The sequence below is a fragment of the Athene cunicularia genome (assembly GCF_003259725.1).
Source record: "Athene cunicularia isolate RWA chromosome Z unlocalized genomic scaffold, athCun1 chrZ_part2, whole genome shotgun sequence".
Lineage (NCBI taxonomy): Eukaryota > Metazoa > Chordata > Aves > Strigiformes > Strigidae > Athene > Athene cunicularia.
The window spans coordinates 3,511,343-3,524,479 of NW_020799143.1; the positions used below are offsets into that span (position 1 = coordinate 3,511,343).

The window sequence follows — 13,137 nt, forward strand, 5'->3', positions numbered from 1 at the left end:
GCACACTGCTGGCTCCTGTTCAGCCGGCTGTCAATCAGCACCCCCAGGTCCCTCTCTGACTGGCAGCTCTCCAGCCACTCCTACCCAAGCCTGTAGCGCTGCTGGGGGTTGTTGTGGCCCAAGGGCAGCCCCTGGCATTTGGCCTCATGGAAACTCCTCCAGTTGGCCTCAGCCCATGGCTCCAGCCTGTCCAGGTCTCTCTGCAGAGCCTCCCTACCCTCGAGCAGATCAACACTCCCACCCAACTTGGTGTCATCTGCAAACTCACTGAGGGTGCACTCGATCTCCTCGTCTAGATCATCAATAAAGGTGTTAAACAGGAGTGGCCCCAAAACCAAGCCTTGGGGGACACCACTTGTGACCGGCCACCAACTGGATTTAACTCTGTTCACCACAACTCTCTGGGCCTGGCCATCCAGACAGTTTTTTACTCAGCAAAGTGTATGATCGTCCAAGCCACGAGCAGCTAGTTTCACCAGGAGAATGCTGTGGGAAACAGTGTCAAAGGCCTTACTAAAGTCAAGGTAGACAACATCCACAGCCTTTCCCTCATCCAATAAGCAGGTCACCCTGTTGTAGAAGATCAGGTTTGTCAGGCAGGACCTGCCTTTCATAAACCCATGCTGACTGGGCCTGAGCATCTGGTTGTCCCTCATGTGTTGTGTGATGGTACTCAGGGTGAGCTGCTCCATCAGATTCCCAGGCACCGAAGTCAAGCTGACAGGCCTGTAATTCCCCAGATCATCCTTCTGACCCTTCTTATATCTGGATGTCGCATTGGCCAATTTCCAATCAGTCAAGACCTCCCCGGTCAGCCAGGACTGCTGGTAAATGATGGAAAGTGGCTTCGCGAGCACCCCAGCCAGCTCCTTCAGCACTCTGGGGTGTATCCCATCTGGTCCCATAGACTTGTGTGTGTCTGTGTGATGCAGCAGCTCACTGACTGTCTCCTCCTGGACTGCAGGGGGGTCATTCTCCCAGTCTCTGTCTTCTGGCTGAGGAGGCTGGATTCCCTCAGTACAACCAGTCTTGTTATTAAAGACTGAGGCAAAGAAGGTATTAAGCACCTCAGCCTTCTCCTCATCACTTGTTACCATGTTTCCTCCTGCATCTAGAAGGGGATGGAGGCTCTCCCTGGTCTTTCTTTTGCTGCTCACATACTTATAGAAACATTTTTTGTTTTCCTTGATTGATGAAGCCAGATTAATTTCTAGCTGGGCTTTAGACCTCCTGATTTCTCCCCTGCATAGCCTCACAGCCTCTTTGTAATCACTGTGTGTGTCTAGCCCCTTCTTCCAAAGGCTGTAAACTCTCCTTTTCTCTCTGAGTTGCAACCAAAGCTCCCTGTTCAGCCAGGGTAGACTTCTCTGCTGCTGGCTTCTCTTAGAGCACCTGGGGACTGCCTGCTCCTGTGCCATTAACACTTCCTTCTTAAAGAGTCCCCAGCCTTCCTGGGCCCCTATACCCTTCAGGACTGTCTCCCAAAACAAATCAAAGTCAGGAAGTCCAGGATGGCATTTCTGCTGCCCCCATGGAGGCAATTTCAGAAAATCTTAGCCTGGTGTCTACTGCCCAAAGATTCTTTTAAAAATCCAAACCAGAGTTAGGAAATTGAAAAACTAATGAAAGAAAAAAACACCTAAACCTCTTTTTTTTTTTTTTTTTTTTTTTTTTTTTTTTTTTTAAAGGAAATTATGATCAACATACAATTCTGTCATAGTTTTCAAGGTAAATTCAGCAGAAAGCAATGGATCTTACATTTTTACACCATCTCTTTTTGAATGATTTTTTTAAGATCAGAAAACCTTAACTGCACTTTTCACCACAATACACAGAAAAGGTCATTGAAATCTAACATTTGATAAATGTTGTAACAGTATATAAATTTTCAAATCCATGGTTACCAGAGGCATTTTAAAAATAACTCACACTAATAAAGCTTTTAAAACAGGGCATAAATTACACACTTGAATGTTGGAAGGTCTGGTCTCCAGTCAGTACCTTTGGGATTTACATGGGTAGCTTCCATGATGGGCAGTATGAATTATATATGGACATCTATCAGTATAAGAGAAAACCTGTGTATCTCTTCAGGCTCCAAAATGTCCATTACACGCTAACACCTTTTTGTCCTATATACTTGTGGAAATTAAATTAAACTAGCCTATAGTCTCTGAAATCTTTCTGTGCTGGCAAGTCATCCATCAAAAATATTAGTTTCTGTAATACTGTTTTAGATCATAGTACATTCTGATGCCAGTGACAACGAATTATGAATAGTACATATGCATTAAAATGTAAGATCTAACCAACTTTCTTATATGTTACCTTTGACTTTTCTATAACCAATGAGAGAAAATAAATATTCAGTGTACTTTCTGTTTCCTCCCTGACAAATAACAATAATTGACTCACTCCTCAATGGGAAAGCTTATGAGATATGTGACTGCAGTGCTGATTCTACCAGCATTCTGAAAAAGAGAGAGTCCTTTGTGTGTCTGAGTGTCTGGAACATTTCTTTGGCCAATTAATCTGGCTCTGAAATATTTGTTCTCTTGTGCCTGTTACCCACAAATAAATTTGTTGGACCCCATTGTTGATGCTGTCTCTCCCTATTTTCTTTTTCTTTTTGTGCTCCTTCCCCTGAAATTTGGACAATGAAGAGGAAGAACACTTTGATTCTGTTTGGCATGAGCTCCTTAGATATGATATAAGCATGTCAATTACCTTTAACTTGTAGGTCTGCATACAAATTTCATAGGCAGGTAGAGGATTAGCTACCTGTCCCTTCATTGGAGGTATACTGCCCTATATAGATACCCATAAACTTTTTTTGGCAAATAAAATGTGAGACTTTCAAAACGTAATTTTTGCACTTTTACTGCTTGATGACAGTGGGGAGTCTGTATAACACCATTCAGTGTTAATTTCATAGCATTCCTAAGTTTTACATTTTCCCGTATCCTCAATGCTAAACAATCCAGGAGAGTATTGCAATTTTTTTTTTGTTATCATTTCCATGCAACAAGCAGAGACAATCAATATTAGGCCTTAGGCAACAAATCTAGTCACAGATTAGAAAAAAAATTGGAGAAAAAATGCAGCAACAAGAAAGCAGCACTGACTGAGCATGCTTCTACTGAGGCACAGACAGAAAGGTAGTGGACGTACTGTAGAAGCTGGCCATTACGTAGTTTTGGCAGCGATCACCAGTAAATTCATTTGGGCACCTGAGAGGAAAAACAAACAAAAAAAATGGTAGAGAAAAAACAGAGAAAAGAGAAGAGGTGAATATATGCTAAGAAAGAAGCTCCTTCAGTGTGAACTGATATGACTTGGTGAGTTCACTGTCAGAAACTGAATCTCGGTTTAGCATGTCAAAATGGCTCAGGATGTTGAGAGCAACTCATTTACTCTGTGGAAATGAAAAGAAATCCCCCCATGAAAAACCAGACAAAACCAAACCAATTCAGATCAAAGTGTGTTTCAAGATGTGAGGCAGAAATTAACAATTCCAAATTCCCAAATTGCTTTTAGGATGCACTTTCCACAAGCCAGCGAGGACACAAGATCTGTACACCGCTCATCTCCATGAGTTTGCTCTTTTAGGGTTGTACTTTACAGCAGTCTTCCAAACAGGAAAGCTGCCAGTTTGTGCAATACAAATGCATCTGCAAATGGATGGAAAGATAAAAAAATCACACAGATGAGAAACATTTTGGTGGTCAATAATGCCATGGTGTACAGATTTTACTTTAGAGAATCAGGTCATAAATTATTGTGTAGAGGCCAGTTCCAGCTGAACTGTGAAAACACCAAGTACTATTGATTTTGTTGCTGTAGTTGGGGAAGAAAGCAAAGTTCAGATTATTTTAACATACTTTCTTGGTTTTGGATTTTCATGGGCAGTGTTTCAGTACATCTTGCTCCAGTGAATCCAGGTTGGCACCTAAAGGGCAAAAACGTGATAAGCAATAGTACACCAAAACCACTGCACTAACAGACTGACATCTGGTGGCCTATGGAGATGGGAGTGCATTAAGTGACCTCCTGGTTAGGTGTTAGTGAAGAATGATCAGAAAAGGGGCAAGAAAGTGTAACCTTTCCAGAAGATAACACTTTGCAAAATTTACAGCAAAAATCCACCAGAGAAAAAAAATCTATGAAGGCTTTCTATGTGTCTGTTTTGAAAAAGAAAGAAGAATCAGCACTAGCAAAAATGTGTATCAACTCACTGCTAATTCCACCTCATGAAGGGACCAGATAGCGTGTTTTTAAATTTGCAGTGCAGTGTATAACAGCAATCTACACTATTGCTTTCACCAGTCATTTAAAATCTGTGAAAATACCATGGTTTCCCTATTTCTGTAATGGCATGTTGTATCTTCCAGTGATTTCCTTTGAAGGGGAATAGTTAAAACAGCAATCACATAAAAGACAAAAAAATTCCCCAAAGTGAGAAGACAAATTCAAACCCAATGGCAGGAAGTATATTCAACATGGCTGACAAATGGAAAAATAGTCCAATCAATAAGTAAGATGAGAGGGCAGAGGTTCTCTCAAAATTTGAAGCCCCACAGCAGTTCTGTCTTTTCAGTTCATAAGATCTTCTGTGGAAAACTTCAGTGCAGCTTTCCCCTTCGCCATAGTGAAGGAATTTCTCTTCTGTACTTTGCCTGTCTTTTCTGCTGCTGCTGTCTGTCAACTCTTCCTTCACCTTTATTCTTTATCTTGGGGCAGACCTCAGGCTCCCCAAATATCAACATAGCAGTCCAGACATAAGTGTGCATGACTGTCCACCACACTAAACTTCTATAGATCTCAATCTTCTTTCCCCTTTCTTCTTCGACCCACTCTTACTCAGCATGTAACCCGAAATTACCTTCCTTGAATACATCTCATTTGTGTTGCCTGTCTTTCTGATGCTCTCCATGAGTTTGCCATGGTTCAAGAATCTCCCCTCTTCTGCTCCTGCCAATCTGGTGCTAGCCTCCTTTTCAAACTGCTTCATCATTTACTCACCAGGGGCCAAAAGAGCCTTCTTATTTCCAAATGCACGTTGTTCAGAATAATCCTTCACCTCTTCTACCCATTTGAGTTTCACAGGCATTGAAAGTTGTCCTGATTTTTTAAATTACACCCTTCCACAATTGCCTGTAGCCCTAAGGGTCAGAGATGCTGCACTTGTACAAGTGGGAAAATCGCTTTGGCAGAGAACCAATGTCAGGCATAAATACTATTATCTTGTTCAAATAAACCATGTGGGAATTATTTTTGTCTAATAAGGGTGTATTTTGAGGATCTGCAGATGATTTGCTGTAATGATACATTTGTTAAGGAAGAGAATTTATGTTCTTCAGAGCCAAGGTCGCATCTTTTGATAAGTACCCAGTGGGGAGAGATCCCAATCTCCTCAGATATATTCAGCTGACAAAAATGCAACAAGGGTAACTCTGTCATGAAAAGGTGGTATTGATGGGCACAATGGACGACTTTTTTACATCTTTGATGGAAGACAAAATGCTAGATAGCATTTTGATCCATGTTACTGAATGAAAATAAAAATATTTTACCCTCATAATTTCAGTTTTATTTTGGACTATGGTGATCTCATTAAATACCTGTTGCTGGAAAGCTGGCATTCACACCTGCATTATCTTTTGTTTCACAGGGACCTCTACATCTTGCCCATGAGGCTCAGCCCTACACAGTGAGAATTCTGCTGATTAAAAGCCTCAGACTTTGCTCCTGCCACTGGCTGGTGGTGGTTGCTTGTTCCATCTTTGCTTGTCTTTAGATGCTCGTGCAACTGTGGAGGTAACGAACACAACTCGAGCACTGGTGTTGATAATGCTGAAATTGCTTCCAGACCAAGCAGGGTCAGCTCTATTGAGATGGTGCTGAAAACAGTTCATGTGTGTTTATACTTGCTCTGAATCCATTGTCAGCAAATGGACTGCAGCACCTGCCTGCCGCTGCGAATGAGTCCAGGGCAGGCCAGCTGAGACGAGAAACAAGATAAGCCTGTTGGTTTATGATTTTGTGTGAATGCTAAAGGCATTTTATTGCTCAGATATGCAATGCAGCACCATTTCCAGTGCTGTTTGGCAGGTTGTTTACTGTAAACTGATTTTACAAACAGCTTGCGATGGCATAATTTTTGAAACACCCTATCCCACTCAAGGTTTCCAGACCTTATTTCTTGCTGTGTTTTTCTTTTCTAGTTCATTACCTGTGTAACATTTCCTTTTATGACACTAGCAAAAGTTGGAATCGGGCAGCTTGGAGAAACAAGTAGATGTTTGTGCTTTGAGAGCCTTGTTATTTCCTTTTTGTCTAAATAAAAGGCTATTTGGAATATTAATTTATCGTATTAACTAGGTGAAACCACAATAGTAAGCCACATATACTAAAATAATTGCTTTTATCCTCTACACATGGTAGTTGCAAAGAGTAGTATTTGCATGCATTCCAAAGGCACTTCTCAGAACATCAAACTCATATCATCAAACTGTTTTTTGGCAGGAGAGGAATGGCTGAGTGGATCAGGACCTCACATTTCCATTTCATCCACTGCCTGTAAGCAAATTGTGGGAGATGGTTTTTTTTTTCATGGGAAGTACAGAACACTTCCATAGTCAGTAGTTCATTTCATAGTCTAAGTTAAAACTAATATTTCTATCCTGCCTGTTGAATTAATCTAACTGAAACTTTTGCTAGCATCATAGAAGCAAATTTTCTCTTTTTGCTGTTTTCAAGAACCTTCTGTCAATTTCTTCTCCACCAAGGCCTTTACATCAAAATGGAGATAGAAAATGGTGATATAATTAAAAAGGAAATAATCCACACTTTTGCTGTTAAAGAAAAGCAGCATCCTTCAGTTAGACAGAAGTATTGTTTTCATCCAGTTAAATTCGGATATAAATGCATTTCTTCAGTAACAACAAAAGCACTAGAAAATATGATCTCCGTGAGTAAGGAATCAATTAGTCAGACCAGCCAGGCCTTCATGGTAGGATACTTCAAAAGAACACTCTAAAAGCGTAACAGATATTATATTCATATAGATTTTTCTTCAAGTAAGAAGCAAATGCTAGGAATTCTGGTCTAAATTCTGTATTTATTGAAGAAGCTATCTGATTTTTTTGTCTTTGATGAACTTGGGAACACCTTTCCAACCAAACAGAAATAAGTTAGAAACCTCAGTCTCATAGGAAGACAGTAATGTCCAGGCTTCCAAAGTCTATGTTTTAAAAATGTGACTCACGTTCCTATGAAACTTCTGAAAATTTTATACACTAGTTTATTTAAGTAGTCTCAAAGCTTCCTTTCTCATCTTTCATATTTTGACATTGTTTTGTGCAGTCTGGGGCCATAATTAAAATACACGTAGGGAACATACATGCTACCATAGATGTAGCTTCACAACTCATTACTAAGTTTTCACACATTTCTTGAGTATTTCACATGGTTACCTCCTGAAAGCAGAGAATTTTCTTAAAGTTCACACCAGTATCTTTGAGAGCAATATCTGATCCAGTTTGTATCATTTTACTATGTATTTTACAAAACTTTTTTTTTTTTTTTTTTTTTTATTAAATAGAATAGGGTGTTTACAAAACCAGAGATATCCCTTGGAAAATTCCATGGTTGTTGTGAATCTGAGTCATGTTTTTTGGTTAGGGATAAAACCAATTTAAAATGATATGGCTCATGCTTTAGAAATTTTGTTTTTGCTCTCAACAGATGGACCATATGGAAAAATGCGAACTTGCTACTGAGGCAGAAATATGAAGAGCAAGTACCATATTTCAAGCATTCTGTTTCCACAGGCATGTTCTGGGGAAAGATTTATTTTCTCAGAACAATGAAGGCAATGTGTACTGGTTAGATACTTATTTTAATTAACACTAGAATACTAGAATTAAAATTAGACATCTGTATTTTTAATGAAATAAGAATAGAACCATCAGTCTCTTCAGTTTCCCAGTACACCTATTTTTAAGTACTCACACTTTCATTTCTTACACGGCTATATTGCATCCTGTTTTGCTATACAACATAAAGTTTCAGTTCTGGCAAGTATTAGAGGGCATAGCAAAAGGCCCTGCAAAATAGCAGTGGCCCTGTCCTCAGGATAAGAATCCTTTTCCACTGCCTTGTTCTAAATGAGATTCACTCGCTCTGATTTTAAAGCTCTGATGCTTTTTCCAAATAGGTCTTGGGCCACCCAGAGAGAGGCACATCTGCCAAATACAGGAACTGCCTTTTCTTTCAACTCCAGCCCCAGAATTAAAGGTTATTTCTGTCTACAAGAGGGGGCAAAAAAAATTCCCCACTTCATTCAAATGTCTCTGAGACATTTAATTTAAAAATTAGCCAACCTATAACATCAACAAACAAACAAAGATCTCCAAATTAAAAAAAAAAATAATTCGTCATACGAGTGAAAATGGGATACCTCTGAAACTGTCAAGACAATGCTAATTATTACCAAGTCTGCCAGATGCTCAGCTCTGCTGCCCTGGACTTTTCTGAGCAATGTTTGGGTAAGAAGTTGAAACAGGCAGGTAGGCTCTTGTACATGACATGGAGAGTCATAGCAAACTGCTCATCTTGTACAGATGATTTAAAATGGTCATGTAAATTTAGCACAAATCTTTCTCCCCCTCTCTCTCTTTCTCTCAGAAAAGAATCCAACCCACCAGAGCCAGTAACTTTTCCATATTCACTTCAGCTAAAAATTATTCTAAAATCAATGAAATATTCATCATGTTCAGCAACAGAGCAATCTGTGAAAAACCAAAGCAAAACAAAGCTCATACGATGCAAGTAACATCCTTCTACAAATAAAGAAAACTTACAAGTAAAGCAGAACATTGTGGGGTTTGGTGTTTGTGGGGTTTTTTGGGTGTTGGTTTGTTTTTTTTTAATTACAGAGACAGGCAGTCAATGCTTTCCTGGGCTAATGAAAGCATCATAGACCTTCACTTAACTCACACACCAGATCCATCTTTGCAATTAGTGTAATTTGATTTTTAGTCCTAGAAGACTGAAAATCTATGCAGTTACAGCAGATGTCAGTCTTCACTGACCACTGTCTCTTGTCTGCCTGAAAACCAGCAATATCCTCACAAAAGTGCACCCTTTTCACTCAGTCCTGCGAGCTCCCAAGGATGTTTCCCAGGGTTTAAACACTGAGCTCCTTCTCAAACTAGAAAGAAGCAGTAACTCACTATGACTAGTTCAGCTCCAGAGGTAAATGCTACATGATGTGCTGCTACCAGGCAGGAGGTGAACTCCAGTGCTGTAGCTCTTCTTGGATGTTCTCCAACATAATGGACTACTGTAACAGCCCAACACAGCATGGACCAGGACTTGAGAAAGGTGTAAGAGTACAGCCTTAAGACTAAACTGATATTAATTCCTGATTCAGTCAAGATCCTTACATGAAATAGTAACCTCTACCAATTATGACATTCACTGTTTTTTAGGCAATTAAACACAACAGCAAAAACTCCAGTTGTGAATCCAGTCTTAGCAGAAAGTGTTCAGTTACTACAGAAGACAATAAAAATAACCAGTTTGTCCTGTATAAAGGGTACTTATCCAATGCAGTTATGCACACAACTTTTTTTCTATTTCCAGTGTATTTAATTTGCAGTATCTGTTCCATTATTTCTAACATAAGGCTCAAGTTCTGTTATTTCAGCCATATAAAAATCAGTGGGGCTTGCTGTGCCAGTATCACATGGGAAGATCTCTCAATTAGTGTCTGTTATGCCTCATACACAGAACACAGAGGTCATTCTTGGTAGGTTATGTTCACATCCACGTATTTAAAAATGAAGAAACCTCTAATTCCGCAAGTACAGGAGAAGAAATTGTTCAGGTGGTCCTTTAAAGAAAAAAGTATTTCTGGAACCTGGTGGCTCCACTGAAGTAAGCAAATAGGATTTCTTACCTGCATAGGTATCTTGGGGGGTTTGGGAGGTCTTTAACCATGTAACACTCTCCTCCATTTACACAGAAGGCTTTCTGCTTTATATCACATTTTGTGAGATGACTTGTCCCGGTTGTAGATGTGGAAGTGGCTGGAAAAGAGAAGAGTGAAAATACGGTCACAATAGTTTCGTTTTTCTTCTTGACTGATAAATGTATGTGAGGGAAGAGAGGATCTGGCAAGTCTTTTCAGCCCTCTATCTGCTGCTAGCACAACCACTAATTACTATATATTATATTACTACAAGCACTAATTATTATATTAAAAATAACACCTGACCCTGTATTTTGCTGATCAACACAGGGAGTAGAGTTTTAATGCATACCTCAGAGATATGCTACCCCACACCCAGCTTGGAACAAAGAGAGGATTTCACTAGCCTTGTCCATCAAGTGACCTTAAATTTCTGCAACAAAATTTAATTTAATACAATTTAATGTATTTCATTAAAAATGTGTAATTTATGTGCAGTTACTTATAATGCATTAATTGCATTCAAATAATTTTCGGGTGTGAGAGTCATTACAGACTGCTGATATAGTGCTCAATAAAAGGAAGCCCTGGATGACGTTTCTTCCTGGAATTGTCTTGAAGTAGGTGTTTTTCAGTGGAGCTAAACCTGAGGATCCATGATGATGTAATCCCTCGGGACTGAACCCCTTGGTCCAGCCACTGCTTTCTTCTCAGGAAAGAGAGTGACTGGCTGAATGCTGAGTGCCTCTTCCCCTGCTCATAAATGAGACCCATGGCTGCTCTGGTTCAACTCTGTAGGGAGGGAGAGGACAGGGGGCCTGGAGGCATTGTTTGTCCTGTGCATATATGGTTGCCTCCCTTGTGCCCATGGGAGCCTTTGATTTGGAGGCCAAACTAGCATCTCCTGCAGATGGGCTCATCTGCATTAAGTATAAACAGTTCTGAGCCACCAATGCTGCTAGATACCATTAGGTGTCTAAATTGCTATTAAATGGAAGTACCACTGTACCTGCAGTGTTTCTTAGCCTACTTCCTCCTTAGTTTAGGGAATACATGGAGAAGGCAGGAGCCGAGTTTAGTTAACAACTAAAGGCCTTTAAGGAGTCTATCAGGGTAGGATGAGAAAACCCTAGCTTTAGGATTTGCCCATGCAGTATCTGCCCTGACCAAAGGGAGCAGTACCATAGGAGAGACAGTCCCCAAAAAGTCCTCACTTCAGTCATTGCTGGTAACTACTAGTATAAGGTGAATCTACCTGAGGTTACTCTAAACCAGTTAACAGTGACAGGGATGACGGGGAGGCCATATTATGCCCTCAGCTCCTTATGCTGCTTTGTGCCAGCAAAACCACCTTCTGAGCTGAGTTAAACCTAAGCCAGTCATATACCTGCTAGGCTGCAGCTGCAGCCCCAAACTATAATCTCCGGTGGTCTCCTAGTTTGGGTAAGTTTTGCTCCAAATTCTGTCAAAACAGGGTAGACATAGTTGAAGTCTGGACACCATTCAGTACCCAGGTCAGGAACCATAACACTGATGGGCTATTTGACCTCTGGAGAGTCATTCAGGTTATTCATTTCACTTGATTTTATCTGCCTAAAACTGAATTGTTTACTTGTAAGGCACTCTCTACTGCTCTCAGAAAGCAGCTCAACTTATCCTCACAATGAATGGAATAAACAGCCCCCCTGATAGTGTCTGTCTCCCTATCTTGACTGCAGAGCAAGCTTGAGAGTACACCCCTACTTTTCAAACGGCTAAAACTAACTGAAGTGACTATCTGTCATCTGTAAAAACCGAGAGAGATTCCTGCATTGTTTTTGTTTAGGCATTTCCAGACATAGGTAAGTGAGAAATTTTGTTAGTGTTGAACAAATCCCAATGTTTTTGTTTCTGAAAGATAGCTTCTACTCTGAGGTGGAGCAATGCTTCTATCTACTGACTGATTACACTGGAGTTGACTAGAAAACTGCAAGCACCTACACAAAAGTTGTCTGATAATCAAAGCTTTTTCTAAAACAAAGGCACCCAAAGGGCATGTTGGTAACAGGTGATGCATGACGTTCTACCATTTGCTGCACACACTGAATCCAAATAAAACATGCTTTTGACAGATTTGCTATCAACAAATACCACTTACACATGTCAAGATCTTCTTTCTGAGAATAAGGATGAAGTAGTCCCTGTCAGATTTGATTTTCATTTTTCTCATCATCTTCCAAGTAAAACTACATTTTTAGCACTCAGCAATTGGGAGAATGGGCCACTTTGGTTGGCATTATTTTCAGAGTAGCTATCTTGTTTCAATGAGATGTACGATAGTGACTGGGATATTTAAGTCCTTTTTACTCCATCAAAATCCCATCTGCCTGTACAGCTAATGTCTCTCATACTCCTTTCTTCCTGTGCCATTAATCACCACTGTGCCAGCTTCTTTCTCTTTCTCCCATGATGCCTTGCTTACATGGTGTGCCCTCCTCTCATGGCCAGGAAAAGCCCTTCTGTGACCTCTCTCAAAACTTAAGCTCCCTCCTGCTTCTCACTTTTGCATTCACCCATTGAGTTACATCTTGTCAGATCATGATCTTAACTGGCGCCTCTAAGTGCTAATGAAATGCAAACTTGGAGTACTATTTCCTCATAATAAGACACTCCTTTCTCCTGGCCCCTCAAAGCATGATTTATAACCTCTCAGACCAGGAAAAATTTATGCCTTGTCTAGAGGCAGGAAAAGGGGTCATGTTTTAAGAGTAGTCTGACTCTCTTTCAGCTAGCACCGGTTCAAACAGGACTTTACACCCAGTGTTGAAAAAAGGCTGGCCAACAGATTGCCATTAGCTCAGCGGTGAAGGGTCATCTATGCTTGATGTCAGTGGGTTGACCACCGTCCTTGACATGAATCTTAGGATGGAGATATCCGCCTGGTAGAAGTGCTCTTCCTTATTCACTGGCTTGAAAGGACCCTGGACTATTAGCCCAAAGAAGATGCCTGACATGACAGACTACTGCATACCAAGGCCTAAAATGTGACAAACATGGGTGAGTGAATCCCATTCATATAGTAATGCACATTTTGAAGTCTTTGTGAATCTTAACAGGTAAAGTCACTACTAAGCTTATTCCTGCTGATAGCCTATCCGTCACTGTGTCCTTTTACCTTATTA

The 13,137-nt window shown here is 40.4% G+C and overlaps 1 protein-coding gene across 14 annotated transcripts in view; it reads right to left on the reverse strand.

Moving 5' to 3' along the window:
- NRG1 (neuregulin 1) overlaps nucleotides 1-13,137 on the reverse strand; it is a 497,547-nt gene that overhangs the window by 21,195 nt on the left and 463,215 nt on the right. For 11 of the 14 annotated variants that reach the window (XM_026866199.1, XM_026866198.1, XM_026866197.1 and 8 more), the window contains 2 exons: nucleotides 9,965-10,094; nucleotides 3,172-3,230 (listed from right to left, as the gene is read on the reverse strand). In XM_026866199.1, coding sequence (XP_026722000.1) covers nucleotides 3,172-3,230; nucleotides 9,965-10,094 — 189 coding nt within the window. Of the gene's footprint in view, nucleotides 1-3,171; nucleotides 3,231-3,881; nucleotides 3,950-9,964; nucleotides 10,095-13,137 lie in introns of those variants that run through there. The other 3 variants (XM_026866204.1, XM_026866203.1, XM_026866205.1) reach the window with 2 other exon arrangements.